Source organism: Heterobasidion irregulare (assembly GCF_000320585.1).
Source record: "Heterobasidion irregulare TC 32-1 unplaced genomic scaffold scaffold_07, whole genome shotgun sequence".
Lineage (NCBI taxonomy): Eukaryota > Fungi > Basidiomycota > Agaricomycetes > Russulales > Bondarzewiaceae > Heterobasidion > Heterobasidion irregulare.
Window position 1 is genome coordinate 1,975,711 of NW_009258203.1, and position 17,733 is coordinate 1,993,443.

A 17,733-nucleotide genomic window follows, 5' to 3' on the forward strand; every position below is an offset into this window, starting at 1 on the left:
ATATGTAACAGGATGTGCAACGTGTCAATACACCAAGAATATCACACACCCCACACGCACCCCACTCATTCCTAACGAAATACCAGAAGGACCCTGGCAGACAGTCACCATGGACTTCATTACGGATCTTCCACAAGTCGGACCATATAACGCGATACACGTAACAGTGGACAGAAGCACTAAAAGAGTCGTCTACACTCCATGCGACAAAACCATAGACGCCGAAGGAATGGCCGACCTCTATATGAAGAATGTCTGGAGACGATTTGGACTCCCACAAAAGATCATCTCCGATAGAGGTCCACAATTCGCCGCTCGATTCACGAGAGAACTATGGAAGAAGTTAGGAGTCACGACAGCGTTATCGACCGCTTATCATCCCGAAACAGATGGTGAAACAGAAAGAGTAAACCAAGAATTGGAACAATATCTGCGAGCATTCTGCAATTACGAGCAAACAAACTGGCCCGAACTACTACCATACGCCGAATTCGCACATAACATAAGGGAACATTCAGCCACGCATCAATCACCATTCGAACTCATGTACGGCTACAATCCGACCTTCGTACCCCAAATCACACCAAGGTCCGACATCCCTGGAGTGGAACTAAGACTAGAAAGGCTAGAACAACTTCGAAAAGAAACGAAGGCCAGCTTGGAAGTCGCGGCAGAATTAATGAAAAGAAAAACCGCCGAGAACGAAGTCAAGTTAGAAGCAGGGCAGAAAGTTTGGCTCTCGGGAAAAAACATTACCACTACACACCCGAAGGACAAATTAGCCCCTAAACTACATGGACCATTTGAAATAGAAAGCAAACTAGGACCAGTGACGTACAAATTAAAGCTTCCGCCAACATGGAAAATACACCCCGTATTCCACGCCTCGTTAATCTTACCCTATCAAGAAACAGCCGCACACGGCCCCAACTTCGAACAACCACCACCTGACCTCATAGACAGACAGGAGGAATACGAAGTCGAAGAAATTCTTGACAAGAGGAAACGAGGACGCGGGTATCAATACCTAGTACACTGGAAAGGATACCTGAGCTCCGTGGATGAATGGGTCACGAGAGCAAACCTAGGGAACGCTAAAGAACTTTTGGAAGCATATGACACACGACATCATAATTTACCATTACGGGCAGCCCTTGCAAACATCGGACAAACAAAGTCAGAAACATACAAAAGCCCAAATTCAATCATTACAATTCCCTCATTCCTTCAATCACTCATTCACCCTCCCAACGAACATGTCTTCCAACGAGTCCATCCACCCCTCTTCTGAAGACACTCTCATCGAACAAACGCCCTCCACCAAACCCTCCATTCCTTCGACCCCCGAGATGTCCATAGTAGAAGAACAGTCCGTACCATGGGACACAGACGAAGAACAAGCAGCGCGGGAAGCGGAAGAGGGATTCAGCGAGTATCTGGAAGGACTGGACGAGGACGAACGACGACAGGATGAGATGATCAGACTACTCACAGAGGACTTCAATAGACCTTCACCTTCCCACTCTCCCTCTCCACCACCCCTTATCCACACACCAAGCGAGGGGATCGTATTTCCCGACAGAGAAACGTATCTGACGGCTCCCGTCGCCTATATGATGGGGCTTATCGAAGGCACGCCGAACACCGAATTTGTATCGGGACCAACTAGACCGGAAATTCAGAGGGCGTTGGAGATCCTGGAAGAAGAAAGGAGCTTCGTCCGACATGCACAACGAGCCTTACAGATCAGAGAGGGAACGCTCATCGCCCGCATTAATGCAGGCGAGAGGAAGCTCATAGGTCTAGACCAGACAACGCCCCTTCGGGACACCTTTCATCCTGCCGATGATATCACCCCTGTCACCGAATATCACATGCCGACCACGGCTGTGATATCTCGTGCCTCGTCTTCGGCCTCAAATGGAGTGCCACTTCGCCCAATGCCGGGGGCTTACCCTATGGAACGCGGCAGAGGAAGGGATGTCTATAGGTTCGCACAAATATCGCCTCGCTACCACGTTGTACCCGCACGACTGGGCTTAATCCGCCCTTCTACCCGAACTCGACCTCCCCTTCCCTTCGTCGAGTATGACTCCAGCGAGTCCGACACCCAACCCATCGTCCTCCATCCTCGAGGTGCTTGAAGAATGAGACGCTGATGTCCGGTACGATGTAAAACTGCCGGGGCAGACGACGGTTTGAATCTGTTGGGCCGGTACCCACTGCCATGATGAGAAGAGGGACTCGGCTCTAAAACGCAGTCCCCGCATGGTTGGTAACAAGGTGGGGTATCATGACGTCCGTACTCAAGGGCTATCGCGTCATGACTCGACTGTGGGCAGCGAGAATGTGTGCCCTAAATATTATTTTGTACGACTCGAACTACGCGCATTGCTTATGTTTTTCCTGGACTCTTACTTACCGTCTCTGGCACTGACGGCCTAGAGGGGGGGGTAATGTTACGAAACGTCTCGCCTATGCTTACTTACTTCTTCCCACCTTCTTGATAAGGACTCATAGGACCTTTCTCCCGACTATACCTCGTGTTCCTGTTCCACTGATACTTGGTCCGTGCATCTGCTTGTACATATTTATAGATACTGCGGCGCAGTGTGGAAGCCCTAGGCTATCCACTTCTGTCCAATCTAAGAACTGCTGTTCACACAGTCTTCTCTGATTGCAAGACACTAGTCTGATCAGTCCCGATCATCCTCTCAAACCCTCTCTCATCATTCATGGCCTAGGATCCTCTCGTCCCGAACAGCCGTTCATGACATATACTCTCATTATGTGTGCTTCCATTGTATATGCTCTCATTGTATGTGCTCCTGTTGTATGTGCTCCTATTAGTTTCATTGCACTTCTTTTATAGGTTATTGGACATTTTAATCTAACTTGAGTAATGTTCCTAGAGTTTTCCACCAATGTAAAAGACATATACACAGAATGCATAGATTTAGCAGGTATTGAGTTGGAAATATAAGGATGGTTAGAGTCAGAATATTTTGCCTTGTGCTCTATGGATTTTGTCATATTTTGTCAGGTTCCCTTTTTGGATTTTTGGTGCAGAAAATGCTTTAATCAGGAGAAGAGAAATTAATAATTTGGCCAATAAAGTAATTGTTTTAGCCTCGCGCTTCGCGCTCGCCGTGGCTACCGCCGCAGTTTGTCAGGTTTGGCCCCTCGCGCTTCGCGCTCGGGTGCTCACGTGGTTTTCACGTGTTGCCACGCAAGATACTGCCCTTCCACTCTCTTTAGATAACTAGGGAAACAGGTTTTGATCTTCTGAAGAGCGGATCTACTTGGACGCCTCAACAAGACGGGACTTGACTTTCTTAGATTTGATGACGTTGATGAGCATGCACCCGCACTAGGGTCCGAGGGAGGTATTTGGGAAGCTTTGGGGAGATACCGAACAGCGCTAGACAAGTACCGAAGACGCCGACTTTTACTGAACACGGTCGGTCCCTACCCAACTGACGACAAGCCACCAAAGGACGAGTCGGCAGCACTTGGGTCAGTTCGCCCACACTTCACGTACTTACCATGACCGCACAGGAGTGTTACGATAGGTGTTTACGAGATCAGAGCCAGCATTCCGTATCGGCCGATGTCCTCCATGAGTCGGTCGGTCCTTATCGCTTATCTCCCTGACTTCCGCGTGGTCGGTCAAATGCGATCTTGCACCATTGCTTGGCCACCCTGGTCGTACGATACTTCTCCTTTATTTTTCATTGGTTCTCCAATACCTGTTCCTGCTACCTACACTCGGGCGACGGATCCCGAACGTTCAGGATTTCGACAACACTGATTACCTTTTACCTTATCACCTTCGGAACCCATATGGACATCTCATCTACCTTCTTATCTTCTCTGATCGCTAAGGCTTGGCGCCCATTCGACATCTACTCTCATTTCAGGTTTGATATTTTACTTAGAGGCGCTGTTTACTATAAAAACCTACATACAACTCTGGAATAAACCAGCTTTCGCACCCCATAGTTCAGAGCTCATTCGCACTCGTCTCAACCATCGAAATTGTCTTCATTGACTCCCGAAAACTTGTCATCCTCGTCGTTCGGCCTCATTCGCATTCATACTCGTCACTTCGCTCGTACCCCCCATCCTCCCTCGTATATTGTCAGAGTCCCGTGTGGCTCTTGAAGCACGTAGTTGTCGGTCGCGACACTACCTTCTAGTTACCGACCGAATCCCCGACTCGACCGACCGAACGTTCGGTCGGTGTTCGGCGCAGTCCCGAAACCGTTCGGGCGCTATAATCTCATACTCCCTGTTGCTTCTCAGTATGCCATTGATTTCTAAAGTCATCACTAACAATTCCTTGTGTATTAGATACTAGCTCCAGCACCCCCTGCATTAGAGGTTGTTTTGGTGTTGTGCTCGGCACTTAGAGCCACCTCTAGCGTATCAACGTTCCAGATAGCATTGAGGTACTGGGTTGTTCGAACGGGGATCAAGTCAGTGAATAAAAGAGAAACAAAAGGAGAAGACTCCTTACGTCAGGCTTGACGTTCTTGTACTTGAGTCATATAATAAAATGTGTGAGTGACGTCCACAAAGATACACAAATATCTGATACGATACCTGCAGGTAGAAAGCCTATACAATATCTCGTTAATAATGTTGCTACAGTCAATAGTCTATGCTCCCAAATGTCAACGCCGATGATAGGCGTGTGCGCTAGAAAAATGAGTAAGCAGCAGGTCAATCGATAAAATTTTACCAGCACGCACAGATTAGCGGGTCCTGGTTCGCAGTAGTCACAATCTCGAGCTTCTTCGTGGTAGGGTTGAATCCCTACGCATAACGGCACGTTAATGGTCATTGTTGTGAACGAGAAGTTCAATGTTGTTCACGTACTTCTCTTCTAAGGTGAGTTTGCATCTGTTTTCCAAGCTGACAAGCATGTGGTCCTGCATGACATCCCGTGAGAGTATGCGCACCGCTGCCGATACCATCGGATCCTGGCTTTTGTGCTCTGCCCCCCACCCCTTCCACCTGGCTCTGTCCTGCGACAAACTTGATCTGCCAAGTGAGTGCGGGCTGGAAATCATCGTGCCGATGTACTTGCTAGGCCATGTCGAACGCCTCGCCGCGCACCTGTCGACTTTCTCACTTTCGCTAAGGGCGGAAGATTTCCAGGGTGCGCAAGAGCAGCTGTGCTTTCTTGATGGAGATGCCGGATGCCTTGAACGCCCCTCTATCACTGCATGTTCAAGCCCCACATCGTCATTCACATCTCCCCTGCTGTCCATACTGCAGATGTTCCGCTCCATGCCCCGCCTGCGCTCCTTCACGCTCCTCACCGACGTGGCCTTCCGCATGTTGTCCTTTAACATACCCTGGGCCGAGCTGATGGAACTTATCCTCCGTCGGCACGCGCCGCACGTCCCTGTGCACTTGTGGTGGACAAAAGCACACAACACCGACGTCCTCGCCGTCCTCCGTGCCTGCCCGCTGCTGGTCTCCTGCACAGTCTACCTCCCCACCTCCTCGGACATGCTCCGCACGCCTGTGCTAGCGGTGCACCTGCCACACCTACAGGTGCTGTGTCTCAACATGGACACTGTCCTTAGCACCAGCTCCACCGTGGCGGTCGATGGCATGGTGTTCGACGCGCTGCAGGCCCCCGCGCTCGAGGCGCTGGGTGTGTGTGGGCCTATGGGAGTGTGTGCGGGGTCGCGTGGCCCGTGGCGGAGTTTGCAGCGCTGCTTGCGCACTGTGCAGGGTCGCTGCAGGAGGCTGCGCTGGAGCGCATTCCACTTGAGGAATGGGAGCTGCACAGTACACACGAGACTGTGCGAGTCATGGTCACGCTGCGCGGGCAGTTCTCTTGAGTCGTCCATGCCCGGGCTTCGTGACAGGACAGGGCAGCCTAGGGCAGCAGGCAGCAGACAGCAGGCAGGAGGCTACCAGCCAAATTTTGAAAATCCCATCTCTGATTCTCCTTTTTCTCCCTGGAGAGAACAAAGATCACCCATAGTTTCTGAGTTCCTCATATAGACTTCAGGTTGAGCCAAGGCTTCTAGTAAGGTACAAGTAGATACTCACAATCAAAGCTGACTGGAATCTTCAGCGCTGCTATACGGTCAACGAGCAGCATACGGGCGTGCGCTCTTGGCGCAACGATATGTACTGCAAAGACCCAATTTAGATACCAAAGCACTGAGGTAGGGGGGAGATTCTCACATATACAGTGTTTGCCAGAACCCTTTAGCGGCCCAGGAATGGTGCAAGGACGGAGGCAGGAGCCTCTCATCCGAGCGTGGGTGAGTCAGCTGCGCTCCTAGGATTTGCAGAGGGAGTCAACGAGGGAGTGGGGAGCAGTAGGGTTCCGTGAGTAATTCACGGACAGTTGTTAACAAATGTTAATAACATTTGCCTCTCCGAGGAATTTCTAACATGAGTTAATAACAGATTAATAACAATGGTATATAAAGTGTTATTAACATGTTAAAAACCGATTTATTTACATGTTAATAAAGAAAGTGGTGTTAATAACAAGAAGTCACCAGCTCCAGTCAATCTTGGAGCTGGGAATGGAAGGGGGAGCTTCAATGGGGGTGGGGGGCTCATGGCAGTGTACCTAGAAGTATCAGATAGCAGATCCGTGAAGGCCTCCTCATGGATTGCGAACTCCTACATAATATTGAGTGTAGAAGCCTGGCACAGGGGTTCTCTCTGTCAGCCATCCATGTCATCATCTGAGTCATCTGAGTTGTTGTCAGAACCAGAGCCATCCAAGGTGAAGGTGGCAGTGTCTGCCATGTCAGTGGTGCCCTTGGGTGGCGAACAAGAGACGGCAGCCTTGAGATTGTCTTCAAGATTACAGAACTTGATGGTTAGGCGCTTTTTTGGCACTTTGTCTTCAGTCTATAGAACAGATGAGCCACAGCATAGGAAAGAGAGGGATGTACATACCACATGGGTGCCATACCACTGTCCAATGACAATCATATCCATGAGCAACTGTGCATTCTGGCATCCCCGCAGCACCAAATTGAACCAAGTGAATCTTGAACTGGTCCACTTATTCAGCATTGAGTTCATGAGAATATAGAAGACTCTCTCAGCAAGCATCTAAAAATGAATAGGAAAGGTTAGTTGTAGGCAGAAGGAAGTGCAATTTTGAACATTATTAACATTATTAACATTGACATTGTGTCCCCCTGGAGGGGGCCTGTTAATAAGAGTGTTAATAATAATGTTAATAACATAAGTTATTAACATGCTAGTAATTTAGGGATTACTCACAGAACCATAGGGAGCAGGGCTGCCAAGGAATGACATATGGACTGTGGCTGCAGCAAGCATCAGCAAAATTGACCAAACATGGGATTGCCTTTGACAGATTGAGAATTATATAATCTCGAGAGCCTGCAAGCAAGGTCATATATGACATGAGTTCCGACCCGTCACTTCACGACTTTCACGCAGTGCTTAATAGTACTTCTTGGGGTTAGGGTTGAATCTGAGTTTTATAGTTTGGTTTTAAATGGCTATGAGGATTGAAATATTCTGTGTTAGTTGCAGTGCAGACTATGCATTGATTGTAGGCTACCTACAGTCTAAGTGTGGTCTGTGTATAGTCTGTGTATAATCAATTGTTAGCTATATACTTGCCACTTGATTACCTATTGCATGTGCTCTGGCTGTATGTGCTTTTATTGTATGTGCTTTTATTGTATGTGCCCCTATTGCACATGCTTTCATTGCATGTGATCCTATTGTATGTGCTCCTATTATATGTGCTTCTGTTGCATATGCTCTTATTATGTGTGATTCCATTGTATGTGCTTCTATTATATGTGCTCTTTTTGTATGTGTTCATATTGGGTGTGCTCTTATTTGTATGCTCCCATTGTATATACTCTCATTGCATGTGCTTCTATTGTATGTGCTCTTATTAGTTTTATCACACTCTTCTTATAGGTTATTGGACATTTTAATCTAACTTGAGTAATGTTCTTAGAGTTTTCCACTACTACAAAAGACATATATACAAAATGCATGGATTTAGTAGGTGTTCAGTGGAAATATAAGGTGCATTAATGGTTGGAGTCTGAATATTTTGCCTTGTGCTGTGTGGATTTTGTCATATTTTGTCAGGTTTCCCTTTTTGGATTTTTGGTACAAAAAATGTTTTAATCAGGAGAAGATAAATTAACAATTTGGCCAATAAAGTAATTGTTTTAGCCTTGCGCTTTGCGCTCACTGTCGCTAATGCCACAGTTTGCCAGGTTTGGTCCCTCATGCTTTGTGCTTGGGTTCTCACATGTTGCCATGTGAAATACTCCCTTTTTATTCTTTCTAGACTAACTTCTTACCTGTCCCATTGTGATGGTGCAACCATGTTTAATCTGAGTTTTTGTTACAGTGTTTAGTCTGAGGTTGTGTAACAATGCTTAATCTAAGTTTGTGTTATAGTGCTTAGTTTGTGGTTGGGTTTTAGTAAAGCAGCCAAGTTAGAATAGCAGTTTTATTTCAAGCATACATATAAAAAGTTAGAGTGGGGATTAAGAGTCAAAGTGTAAGAAATATGTATATAAGTTTTATAATATAGTGCTTGTTCAAGTCCTATTATAATTGTTAGCTATGTTATAATGATTATGATCCAAGACATACTATTGATTATCCAAAATGCCTTGCAATACCTTAGGTGACACTATATTGGTGGTTTTGGTCCCTTGTGAGTCTGGTGGGAATAACACCTTAATTCTATCTCCTGATGTGCAGTGTGACAGTGCAGCATAAAGTTGGCCATGGGAAAATACAGGCCACTCCAAATCCAATCCAACAAACTTAACAGACTGTCCTTGTGACTTGTTGATGGTCATAGCAAAGGCAACATGGATAGGGAATTGTCTGTGCTTCAAAGGAATAGGGCAGGCTTCTCCAAATGGCTCCAAGGTTAACCTAGGGATAAACACAATTCTTCTAGCATGTGCTCTACCCAAGATGTGGCATTTCAAGACATGTGTCCTTGCTTCAAGTAAGATGAGTCGAGTGCCATTGTATATGCCATGAGAGGGATCAATATTGTGCAAAAGAATGAGAGGACAACCTCTTTTGATATGAAGGTGAGTAAGAGGAAGGCCAGAGATATTGATAGAGTTCAAAACTCTATATAATAACTCTCTATGTCCTTGACAGAGTCAATGCTGGTCAAGAGCTTGTCTTCTCCAGGAAACTTGGCCAGAATCTCCTTGTTGATCTCAGCAACAGTGTTATTGCGCCCAAAAAAAATCATATAGTAATGAGCATGCACCTGCGCTAGGGTCCGAGGGAGGTATTTGGGAAGTTTTGGGGAGACACTGAACAGCGCTCAATAAGTACCAAAGACACCGACTTTTACCAAACATGGTTGGTCCCTGCCTGACTGACAACAAGCCACCAAAGAACGTTCGGCAGCACTTGGGTCAGTTCACCCACACTTCACATACTTACCATGACCACACAGGAGTGTTACGATAAGTGTTTATGAAATCGGAGCCAGTATTCCATATCAGCTGATGTCCTCCATGAGTTGGTCAGTCCTTATCGCTTATTTTCCCAACTTCTACATGGTCAGTCAAAATGCAATCTTGCACCATTACTTGGCCACCCTGGTTATACGATACCTCTCCTTGATTTTCATTGGTTCTCCAACACCTGTTCCATCTACCTATACTCGGGCGACAGATCCCGAAAATTCGGGACTTCACCATTGCTGATAAACTTTTACCTTGTCACCTTCGGAACCCATATGGACATCTCACCTACCTTCTTATCTTCTCTGATCACTAAGGCTTGGTGCCCATTTCAACATCTACTCTCATTTCTTGTTTAATATTTTACTTAGGGGCTCTGTTTACTATAAAAACCTACATACAACTCTGGAATAAACCAGCTTTCACACCCCACAGTTTAGAGCTCATTTGCACTCGTCTCAACCATCAAAATTATCTTCATCAACTCCTGAAAACTTGTTATCTTCGTCGTTTGGCCTTGTTTGTGTTCATACTCGTCTCTTCACTCATACCCCTTGTCCTTCCTTGTATATTGTCAGAGTCCCATGTGGCTCTTGAAGCACATAGTTGTCGGTCGTGACACTACCTCCTCGTTACTAACCGAATCACCAACACAACCGACCGAACGTTTGGTCAGCGTTCGGTGCAGTCCCAAAACCATTTGGGCACTATAATCTCATACTCCTCGCTGCTTCTCAAGTGCGCCATCTATTTCTAAAGTCCTTACTAACAATTCCTTGTATATTAGATACTAGCTCCAGCACCCCTGCATTAAAGGTTGTTTTGGTGTTGTGCTCAGCACTTAGAGCCTGTTAAGCCGGTTAGACTTAGTCGCGTGCACGTGATGCACTAGGAGGGGTTCCCTGGGCTAAAGCTGATTGTGATGGCCCAACGAATAAAGACGACGGCTCGTCTTTGGGCTTGTTCCAAGAAAGGCTGATCTGTATTGATCTTCTCCTCGAAGAGTCGAAGGAGATGCTGATTGATCACGTGTCGATGTTTGTCTGGTACGAACAAGTCTTCTCCGATACAACAGATGACTTCAGAGGGATCCCAACGGATGACTCAATAGGCAGCGAGTCCTTGATAGGTTGCAGGTGGTAGAGAATGATGAGAGCGGTGAGACGAATCCAGTGCTTTGTCAGACTGAGTATGGTTCTTTAGATCTGACAGAGATCGCGAAGCGTGAGCTGAAGGTAGCCAGACGCCGGGCGCAGTGCTGAGATCAAGATGTATACAACGTGAACAAGCTGAGGCTTCCAAGAAGCTCAGCTCTCCTATATATAGTACATGGCTATTTAGGGCGGGACGGACATATGGTCCGTGCTTCTAAATGCTAAGTACTATCAACGATCGATGCATGTAAGCCGTAGTCATTGTTCATACTCTGCGGCTCCTCGATGTAACCATATATAGTAAGTATATCAAATGTCTGTCCGCAGCAATATCAAATGGAACCGATCACGATCGACATCAGGCATCGCAACAGAAGAGGAATCATAATACGTAAGCGTTCATGCATCAGCATGTAAATGGTAGTTAGTCCGAGTCCGAGTCATGCGCGTAGTTCATGACCGTGTCCTGAGTCATGTGCCTAGACGCGTGTCAAGTCACAATCCTAGTCGTTAATAGTTCGAGTCCGAGGAAACACCTGACCTTCCCTTCTGTTCACGTGCTTATGCACGTGTTAGGACACGGTCCTAACAGAGCCACCTCTAGCATATCAACGGTCAAGGAAAAAGTGGTCTGGTTTGGGGTGCTGATCAGAGATGTCAGAATAGATAAAGTCAGTCAAGGATTTCTTAGTGTTGTTATTAAGACGCATGTTGGGAGGAAGTTCAATAGACTTGTCTTCACCAAGGTTATGGCCAGAACCAACATTGAGGAGCCATTGAGCAAAGGCATTGCTTTTAGGAGTGTAGTCTAGGCACATGTTCTGTTTGAGAGTGAGAAGTTGGATATAATTCCAGAGTGAAGACTTGCGCAAAGATGCAGCCATAATCTGCTCTCTGCTTCCTTTGGGAACCACAGGCAAGGTCTGACAAAAGTCTCCAACAAATAACACAGTAACATCACCAAAAGGAGCAGGGTTGCCCATAAGATCCTGAAGAGTGCAATTAACAGCTTCAATTCCATAGCGGTGCTGCATTGGTGCCTTATCCTAAATGACCACCCTAGTCTGATGAATAAGACCATCAAAGTCAGAGTTTTTCTCCCAAGAGCAAGAGGAGCGCTCATTGAGACCCTTAATGGGGATTTTAAAGTGAGAGTGAGCAGTGTGACCACCATCCAGAAGCAAAGAGGCAATGCCAGAAGAAGCAACACAAAGAGCAGCCTTGCCTTAAGAGTGGACAGAGGCAGCAATGGTATTGCAGACATAGGTCTTTCCACCACCTCTAACACTATGCAGAAAGAAGACTTGGCCCTGGTTGGACTAGACTGACTGCATGATAGCATCATAGGCATTCCTCTGCTCAGCATTGAAGGTCAATAGATTAGTCTCCACCTGAAGTGCAAGGTCAGCTCAAGGTCAACTTTGAAGGATGCATGGTAACTGACCTGTTCCCAAAGAGCCACATAATCATGGTTGAGCTCATCCTGAAGAAGCACATTTGCAGCTTGGTTCCAATCTTGCAAAGGCAAAGGCATAGGAGGATAGTCAATGAGGTGCTTTCCCATTCTAGTAAGGACTTTGTCCAGCAGATAGAGGCCATGATCAAAGACATCCTCTTGAGTAGGATCAGGAAAGCCCATGGCAGTAAGACGCACATGCAGATCATCACAGATTTTATCCTTGTAGCAATTCCAAAGAATAAGAGGTTGTGAAGGAATGCAGAAGTGAAGGATGGTGGCAAAGAGGGATCTAAGTTGAGTTCCAGTCTGTATATCTGCTGCTTCAGCCAATGCCATATCCCACTCTCCATCATCCTCCAAAAGGCCACATGCAAAACAGGCATCACGATAGGTAGGATATTCAATGTCTTCATAAGTACAGATATCTTTCCAGCTCTTGGCACCTTTAACCATGGTGAGCAATGTTCTGAGGTAAAAGTGTTCGCCTGCAGAGGGATGGACAAATAACATTCTGCCAATAGTAGAACTCTGCTGACGTAGAGTCCATATTTTCTTTGACTGGTTCCAGACATAGTAAAAAGGAAAGTTCTGGTAGGTATGAGCATGAGCAGCAACGAACTTTTGGTTGGCAATAAACCATTCAGTCAACTTGGTTTTCTGGGACCTGTCTCTGTTTAAGACTTCTTCAGGATTATCATCAGTATCAAAGTAAACCTACTGTTCATTAGGGAGATGGATAGGAAGACAATAGACTATGGGGGATTCCAGATGCCTTGGGAATTCAAAGATGTTCCAGCAAGCCTCCATAGGTCCAATATAGTGAGCATCCATATAGTCCTTAATCTCATCAATGTCTCCAATCTGAAGTGTAGCATGATCAGGACATTTGTAGATATACTTGTGGATATATTTAACAGCCTTGATGGATGCACAGACCTCCACATTGATATGGCAGTTGTATTTGGCAAGGAAATAGGAATTATAAGGAACAACATCACAATTGTCAAACTGCATAGTATGTCAAGTGAAGGTGCACCCATTGTTTGGCCTAGCATATGTAGGATAGCCATCCTCACTATGGAAGGTCTGCTCAGTAAAGTCCTTCTGATAGCACTTGCTACAGAGCTTGACTTTTGTGCCTCCAATATCTTTTTCTTCTATGCAACGTGCTTGAGGAAACTCAGGGCCACAGCGTCCATGGAGCATGTATCTTGTGACAGACTCATAAAGCATAGGATGGGCAGCAGGATCTGGGGGCTGGGCAGAGACAATCCTATCCACATCTTCAGCACTTTGAATCCTGTCCTATACATCAAGAAAAAGAAGAAGGTGCATATGAGGATGACCACGCTTTTGAAACTCAATAGAATAAACTATCCCTGCCACCTTGCCAAACAGGCCCTCCTTGATATCCTTTATAAAAGTCTTCATCTTCAAGGCAAACACACGTGCAACCAAGTCTGGACAATCAGAAGGCTGTTGAGTTGAACCACCATTATATTTTAAGAGCTCTTCAGTGATCTCTAGCCAGTTAGGGTTTGCAGTCATGGTAATAAAGATGTCAGGCTTGTGGCAGTGGCGAGTGATAGCCATAGAATCTTGGAAAAGCTGATACATATAACATGGACTGCCTGCATGAGTGGAGAGAAGCACAATATGCTTTCCCCGCTGGCCTAGGTTGACCTCAGCTTCTACATAGATAGCATCAAACAATAACTGGTACTTTCAGCTCTTATCTCCTTTTGATGGTTCCTGATCCAGAGAAGGTTGCTAGACTCAGTGGATGCCCAAGCATCAACTATATATTGCTGGAATAGCTTGCCAGCTCTAAAGATGGTTTCAGGATCAAGCAGATGGTGCATAAGACAATAGGCATAATAGCAGCACTGAGACACCTTGGATGAGAGCATTTGGCCATTAGGTCCAGGATAAGCAGGAATATTGGGATGAAAGCCTTGTTCATCATGTGAAAATAATGTCACATAATGCAAGGGACTGTAGTGAGGGTGAAGATGGCTGAAATGCCTTAGACCTCCATGGTTATAATAGACAACAATATCTCTGTGCAAGTCTACTTCCTCATCTCTTATCTAGGAATGATGGCAGCAACTTTGTCTACAGTAGGCTCATTATAGCAACGATGATCAGTATTGGGCAAGATAGCAATGTGGGCTGTAAGCTTGTCTTGTTCTCCAGGATTCTTGTCTGCCATGATTTGATAGGCATGGTGGTACAGGGGAACATAAGGATTATGTTCATGGAACATGTCTTGCAAGTTATTCATGGTTTCAGAATTCAAGTTACGATTGGCATGCAAGCACTGATTGAGTGCAGCCTAAGGATCTATAACATAGAGCTGAGCATAAAAGGGCTTGACTTTATCAGGAGGCAGCAAAGTGCCCATCTGATGATAAAGTTCTCCATGGATTTTAAAAGAATAAGGCCCAGTAGTAGAGGTAACATGATCTGACAGCTTGGCAGCAATAGAAGCGAATGCAAATGCACTATTATATTGTCTAATATTGAGCCTAAATGATTTGGCATTCTCAGTGTCCCCATAAAGCAGATTACATAGTATTTGAGGAGGGTTCAATAATACAGGCAGCCTAATTTGGCCTTGTAAATAGCACATGCCAAAGTGGATATCATTGAAAGTAGATGCTGACAGCTTTTCAGATGAAAAGTGAAGGGCCTTGCAATGTGAACATTCAATATCCATTCAGCCAAGACTGTGGCATGTATCAGGCTCTTGATAAGGACGACATCCCAAAGGTAGCTGCTGCATAACTTGATTTTGAGCCAAAGCCTGTTGGTTTTGCTGAATGGCCAGGTAATCCTCCTGTGCCTGCTCTATAGCATGTATATCACGTGCCTACTCTGCAAGCTCCTCCTGGTGAAGAAGCTATTGTTGCTGTACCAAGTTATGATAGTGTTGTTGCTGGAGAAATGCCTGATGATGATTTTCTTCCTCTTGCCTTTGAACATGTCTTTGGTGAGTCTCTGACAGTTGTTGGCGGACCTGATCAAGACGCTGTTGATGAATGGAAGCTCTATAATGATCAAATTCCTGCTGCTCTTGCTAGTATTGTAAAGCCCACATATTATGCTGAGATGGTAATGAAGGATGTGGATAATGGACAGAATCAAGAGAAGGAACTATTGCTTCAGGCCTTGTACTCTCTCTGAGACGCTGTCTACACTCTGCATGACTTTGTTCAAAGTTGTCCATCATGCAATGCTCATAGTCAAAATGGCTAGCTGCTGCAAGACGTGAGCGAGCCTGTCGATCATGATTCCCAATCAAATGGCGTTGATACGCTAGTGATGCCTCTGAGTGCGAAACACACCCAAGAAACACCCCTACAAGCGCAGGTAGGCAGGAGCTAGTTCTAGTGTGCAAGGAACTATAAGCTGTGCAACAACCAACAAGGGAGCGTACTAAAAGTGTTCGGAGTGTAGTGAACAAACAACTCAAAAATCGAAGTATTCAGTCGGTCAGTCAGTCGGTAGGTCGGTCAGTCAGTCGGTAGGTCGGTCAGTCAGTCAGTCAGTCGGTAGGTCGGTCGGTAGGTCAGTAAGTCGGTAGGTCGGTAAGTCGGTCAGTCAGTCAGTCAGTCGGTAGGTCGGTCGGTAGGTCAGTAAGTCGGTAGGTCGGTAAGTCGGTCGGTCGGTCGGTCAGTCGGTAGGTCGGTCGGTCGGTAGGTCGGTCGGTCGGTAGGTCGGTCGGTCGGTAGGTCGGTCGGTCAGTCAGTCGATGTTTGATCGGGATTTGATCGGGATGCAAAGGGAAGGGAATGGGTGCAAGGCCACACTGGACCCTGGCAGAGGATGACAAACTAGATGAGAGGGAGAGAGCAAGACGACGAGGGCTCTGGCGGAGGGCTATGATCGAACGCAACAACACAAACAAAAGGGCAAAATGCGAACAAGGATTGGAAGGCAATGGCTCAAAGTCTCATGGACACAAGCGCACAAATGGAATTGGAACAAGGGGGGAGCCAAAGCTGATGTATTGCAAAGCCATAGGTGCCCTTTTATAGTAAGTCCAAACAGGTACAAGATAAGGAGATCGGCAGAGGCATAGAGCAATCGGAAATGCGTGCCAAGAGTGATCAAAGGTAAAGAAGATAAGGGAGTGATGTTGCAAACACTATAAGATAAGAAGCAATAACTCTAAAGTCTAAATAAGTGGAGAGATTGCCAAGGTGAGTCCACATGGACCTGGAGATAAGAACCACATGCCACATGGGTAAACCATTTAGAAACTTGGGAGCTCTGAAGATAACAAAGGATAGGTCAACAGAAGGCATAAGGACGATAAGAGATAGAAAGACAGATCCGTTCTGAGTCAACAAAGTGTTCGGCCGCCTCCGATTCGGGACACCAAAGCCGACCGAATGTGCCGACCATGTGAAGTGTACCGAACCGATCGGCGATTGGCCGCGACAGTCTGTGGGGAGCCCCTACTGCTGAGAGTGATGATAGATGGATAGGATGACTGTGAACAGCTCCGAACGACTGTGCGGAGGTCTAAATGCAAAGTCGGCACCTGACAAATGGCTGAGATCGCCGAACGGATCGGGATCAGTCGGTCCTAAGTATGCCGAACGGTCAAAGAATACTGAAAAGCTGCGAAAAGTGGGGTATTGGTGCCTAGAGCATACCCATGCTCATCAGCGTGGAAGATTTGGATGGGCAGAAACATTCACAGGCTAATAATGAGGTGGTGGTGCAGGCATTGGAGGAGGAGCATAGATAGGATACTGTCCAGGAATTTGGTAAGCTATAGCACCATAATAAACAGAGTGTTGGAACATGGGAGCAGGATAAAAATGAGGAGGAACATATTAAGCAGGATAATATGATAGAGCAAAGGAAGCAGCAACTGCAGAATAGTATGACTGGACAGGAGGAGCAAGTGTGGCAGGCTGGTGAAGCTGAATGGGTGGTGCAAGAGAAATAGGAGGCTGAGCAGGATTAAAAGTAGCAGAATGGGAAGGTCTAGAGAGATCCTCAAAGACAGGCTGACAAATAAAGCCTCATAATGCAGAACGCTCGCACCGAAGAGTAGGAGAAGTCATCTGAAGCCTTTCAGCACACTCTTGCTTCCGCACAGTCTGGTGCTCATGCTTAGGAGTCCTAGGAGGAGTTCTTATAAACCCTAAAATTAATAAACAAATTTTGTGTGGTTTAACAAAAACTGCATACCTTGTCATAGTCACATCCACATGGGTAGCCTCTTCAACAGCCTCTTGGTTTTCAACATGTCTCTAAATTTTTCTTTTTAGCCAATGACCATCAAAAATTTAAATAAAACCACATGCCTATTGAGATTCTCAGGTGGAGGAGTCATATAGAGATCATCCTCATCTTCACTATTATTGGCATTCTCACTATAGCAAATATGAGTACACACAACCAATGAGCAAAAAGTAAAACACATACTTATGTGCAGTCACAGGTGGAGGAGTCATATAAAGATCATCCTCATCATCATCTCTAAAGAGAATTTTAGCACTGAAACAGTATCCAAGCAAGCCAAAAATACTCACAAAGGTGCCAATGCAGGCATCTAGACTTCCACCACACCCTCGTTAGGAGGCCTACAAAAAGAGTTGAGCACAATAGA

The 17,733-nt window shown here is 46.0% G+C and overlaps 6 protein-coding genes across 6 annotated transcripts; 2 read left to right on the forward strand and 4 right to left on the reverse strand.

The window, feature by feature from the left end:
• Positions 1-1,256: 1,256 nt before the first annotated feature.
• On the forward strand, positions 1,257-2,144 carry HETIRDRAFT_428385 (uncharacterized protein; the record flags this gene model as incomplete). The annotated part of the gene is made up of 1 exon (XM_009550335.1): positions 1,257-2,144. The coding sequence occupies one exon, from the start codon at positions 1,257-1,259 to the stop codon at positions 2,142-2,144; it is 888 nt and encodes a 295-aa protein (XP_009548630.1).
• A 2,205-nt stretch (positions 2,145-4,349) lies between these two features.
• On the reverse strand, positions 4,350-5,830 carry mnsod2 (manganese superoxide dismutase 2; the record flags this gene model as incomplete). The annotated part of the gene is made up of 11 exons (XM_009550336.1): positions 4,350-4,454; positions 4,520-4,540; positions 4,606-4,620; positions 4,652-4,701; positions 4,755-4,818; positions 4,882-4,934; positions 4,965-5,030; positions 5,122-5,142; positions 5,259-5,533; positions 5,564-5,680; positions 5,814-5,830. The coding sequence occupies 11 exons, from the start codon at positions 5,828-5,830 to the stop codon at positions 4,350-4,352; spliced, it is 804 nt and encodes a 267-aa protein (XP_009548631.1).
• Positions 5,831-6,705: 875 nt separating this feature from the next.
• On the reverse strand, positions 6,706-7,283 carry HETIRDRAFT_171402 (uncharacterized protein; the record flags this gene model as incomplete). Its single annotated transcript, XM_009550337.1, has 4 exons — positions 6,706-6,894; positions 6,943-7,101; positions 7,165-7,201; positions 7,276-7,283. The coding sequence occupies 4 exons, from the start codon at positions 7,281-7,283 to the stop codon at positions 6,706-6,708; spliced, it is 393 nt and encodes a 130-aa protein (XP_009548632.1).
• A 2,015-nt stretch (positions 7,284-9,298) lies between these two features.
• On the forward strand, positions 9,299-9,734 carry HETIRDRAFT_322263 (uncharacterized protein; the record flags this gene model as incomplete). Its single annotated transcript, XM_009550338.1, has 2 exons — positions 9,299-9,384; positions 9,482-9,734. Coding segments are annotated over 2 exons (339 nt in total), but the record flags the coding sequence as incomplete, so codon positions are not given.
• Positions 9,735-11,964: 2,230 nt separating this feature from the next.
• HETIRDRAFT_103371 (uncharacterized protein) lies at positions 11,965-12,284 on the reverse strand (the record flags this gene model as incomplete). The annotated part of the gene is made up of 2 exons (XM_009550339.1): positions 11,965-12,036; positions 12,090-12,284. The coding sequence occupies 2 exons, from the start codon at positions 12,282-12,284 to the stop codon at positions 11,965-11,967; spliced, it is 267 nt and encodes an 88-aa protein (XP_009548634.1).
• A 5,104-nt stretch (positions 12,285-17,388) lies between these two features.
• HETIRDRAFT_419694 (uncharacterized protein) lies at positions 17,389-17,676 on the reverse strand (the record flags this gene model as incomplete). The annotated part of the gene is made up of 3 exons (XM_009550340.1): positions 17,389-17,497; positions 17,550-17,603; positions 17,657-17,676. The coding sequence occupies 3 exons, from the start codon at positions 17,674-17,676 to the stop codon at positions 17,389-17,391; spliced, it is 183 nt and encodes a 60-aa protein (XP_009548635.1).
• Positions 17,677-17,733: the final 57 nt, after the last annotated feature.